The sequence below is a fragment of the Papaver somniferum genome, chromosome 3 (assembly GCF_003573695.1).
Source record: "Papaver somniferum cultivar HN1 chromosome 3, ASM357369v1, whole genome shotgun sequence".
NCBI lineage: Eukaryota > Viridiplantae > Streptophyta > Magnoliopsida > Ranunculales > Papaveraceae > Papaver > Papaver somniferum.
The window spans coordinates 43,102,515-43,105,127 of NC_039360.1; the positions used below are offsets into that span (position 1 = coordinate 43,102,515).

The 2,613-nt window shown below is 42.2% G+C and overlaps 1 protein-coding gene across 1 annotated transcript; it reads right to left on the reverse strand.

Annotated features, from left to right (window-relative positions):
- Nucleotides 1-382: 382 nt before the first annotated feature.
- On the reverse strand, nt 383-2,048 carry LOC113359363. Its single transcript, XM_026603010.1, has 2 exons — nt 1,621-2,048; nt 383-1,484 (listed from the first exon to the last, which is right to left on the reverse strand). Exons 1-2 carry the CDS (start codon nt 2,046-2,048, stop codon nt 383-385), a joined length of 1,530 nt encoding a protein of 509 aa, XP_026458795.1.
- Nucleotides 2,049-2,613: the final 565 nt, after the last annotated feature.

Here is a 2,613-nt window from a genome sequence, read left to right on the forward strand (position 1 = left end):
GGACGGGTTAACCCGTTTATTCACAAGCCGGCATTTCTCCAACCCGAACCCGGCTTGTTTAGAAACCAGCCGAGCCGGGTTCGGGTTTTTACGGGCCGGGCACGGGTTAACCCGTGGGTTTCAGCTTGTTTGCCATCTCTACATACAACGTTGAAAAGTGGCTAGAGCATTGCACAAGCCAAATGGCATACGTCTATACGCAAAAAGTGCCAAAGGGACAAGTAAACGTCGTCTTTTCTTGATCTTCCGGAGCTATTACAATCTGGTTATAACAAGAAAAACCGTCTAGAAAATAATAGTGAGAGTGCCCAGCCAACCTTTCAAGCATTTGATCAATGAATGGTAAGGGAAAATGATCCTTTTGGGTGGTAGAGTCGAGCTTTCAGTAGTCAATGCAAACTCTCCAACCTGTCTGGATTTTAGTTGGAACCAAGTCATTATCTTCGTTTTTCACCACCGTGATTCCAGACTTCTTTGGAATGACTTGGACCGGGCTCACCAATTTGTTATCGGATATGGGATAGATAACTCCTACATCCAACAACTTCAGGATTTCTTTCTTGACTACTTCCATCATCGGAGGGTTCAAGCGACGTTGAGCTTCTCTTGTTGGTTTTGCCCCCTCCTCAAGAAGTATTCGGTGCATACATGTGGAAGGGTTGATTCTTATGATATCGGCAATGGTACACCCAATGGCAGACTTGTACTCTCTTAGCACCCGAACAAGTTTCTCCTCTTGCACCTTGGTAAGGTTCTTGGCAATGATCACCGGCAACTCTTCCTTGTCACCTAAATATTTGTATTTGAGGTGATCCGGAAGAGGTTTCAACTCAAGGATAGGTGCCTGCACAATCGACGGTAAAAGTTTCTCATTAGTAATCGGCAAGGAAACATAAGACGCATTATACTTTTGTGGAACTTCTTGTAATGAGTTAAGAGCTAAAACAGCCTCATTAAGTTCATCACAAATAGACAATTCACTTCCAAGGTCTTTGTATTTTCCATAACCTAAACCTTCCACTATGGTGTTTTCTAAAGCATCATCACCATTCAACTCAAAAATCTGTTGAGCTAGAGAATCAATAATATCAATAGAAAAACATGAATGCACATCACTAGGATATCTCATAGCCTCAAAGATATTGAAACTTATGATCTCATCATCAAATTCCATAGTTAAGGCGCCTTTGGAAACATCTATCTTCGTTCTAGCGGTTCTCATGAATGGGCTACCCAACAACAAGGGAGTAGACGATGGTGAATCCCCATCCATTATCTCAAGAACATAGAAATCCGCCGGAAATATGAGTTGATTAACCTGCACCAAAACATCTTCAATAACCCCTTTCGGGTAAGTATTAGATCTATCAACAAGTTGTATAACAATATCGGTATTCTTAAGAGGACCGAGATTCAAGGATTCATAAACGGAAACAGGCATAACATTTATGGATGCTCCTAAATCTAGCAAAGCACATTCAAACCTGATTTTACCAATAGTACATGGTGAAACTACCGGGATCTTTCAACTTGGGTGGGAGTTTCTTTTGAAGATATGCCGAACCATTCTCCCCCACACTCATTACCTCATTACCGGTTAATTTGTGCTTGTTAGTGCACAATTCCTTCAAGAACTTTGCATAGCGAGGAACCTGCCTTATCGCCTCAATGAGTGGAATGTTCACTTCAATCTTCTTAAAGATCTCCCAAATCTCTTGGTACAATGTCTCCTTGTTCGACTTTGCAAACCTGCTAGGAAAAGGTGGAGGAGTAGCATAAGTAGGAACACGAGTTTTAGAGTTAGAATTTGTTACCGGGTCAGCCTTTTTAGGGGCTGTTTCACCCGCTTCTTTCTCCAAATCAGATTCATGGGACACCGGTGATGTTTCCGGTTTCTCTACTTGCTTCCCACTTCGTAGCTCAATAGCATTGGCATTCTCCTTATGATTGAATGGTTGCGAAGGAAGTTTTCCAGCTGCTTGTGCTTCCAATTTGTTCACGGTAGTAGCTAGTTGACCCATTTGTGTTCGGATGTCCTTCATATCCATCTCTGACTTTTGCTTATGTTACGCCATTGTGTTGAGAATGAGATTCAACTTGTCATCTATACTCGTGCCTTGAGTTTCTTGACGTGGGTTTTGCAAGAATCGGTACCCACCTTGTTGATTAAAAGGAGGATTGGAAACTGCCGGTTGCTTGTTGGCGTAGATGAAATTGGGATGATCTCGCCAACCCGGATTGTATGTGCTAGAGTATGGATCATATCTTGGCCTTTGTTGATTTTGGTACATGGCACTTGCTTGCTCAACATCTTCGTTGTATGATGATGGTATGACGGCAGCTGCTATTTGTTGCATCATCCTCTCCATGTTACCCATTCTATGTTCCATATGTGAAGAATCACCAACTTCATTCACTTTCCTTACCACTGATTCACCTCGAGTGTAGAACTGTTGAGTGTTTGCAGCCATGTTTTCTAACAAGCTTGTAGCTTCAACAATGGTTTTGTTGGTGAGTGCACCACCACTCGCGGCATCAATCAAATTTCTATCATTAGAAAGCAACCCCTCATAGAAATATTGAATCACAAGTTGATCGCTGATTTGGTGGTGT

Coding starts and splice junctions, on each gene's coding strand:
- LOC113359363 (XM_026603010.1), bottom strand. CDS start 2,048: ATGGATATGAAGGACATCCGAACACAAATGGGTCAACTAGCTACTACC. Junction 1,485..1,620: donor GCAAAGTTCTTGAAGGAATT/GTGCACTAACAA, acceptor TGGTAAAATCAG/GTTTGAATGTGCTTTGCTAG.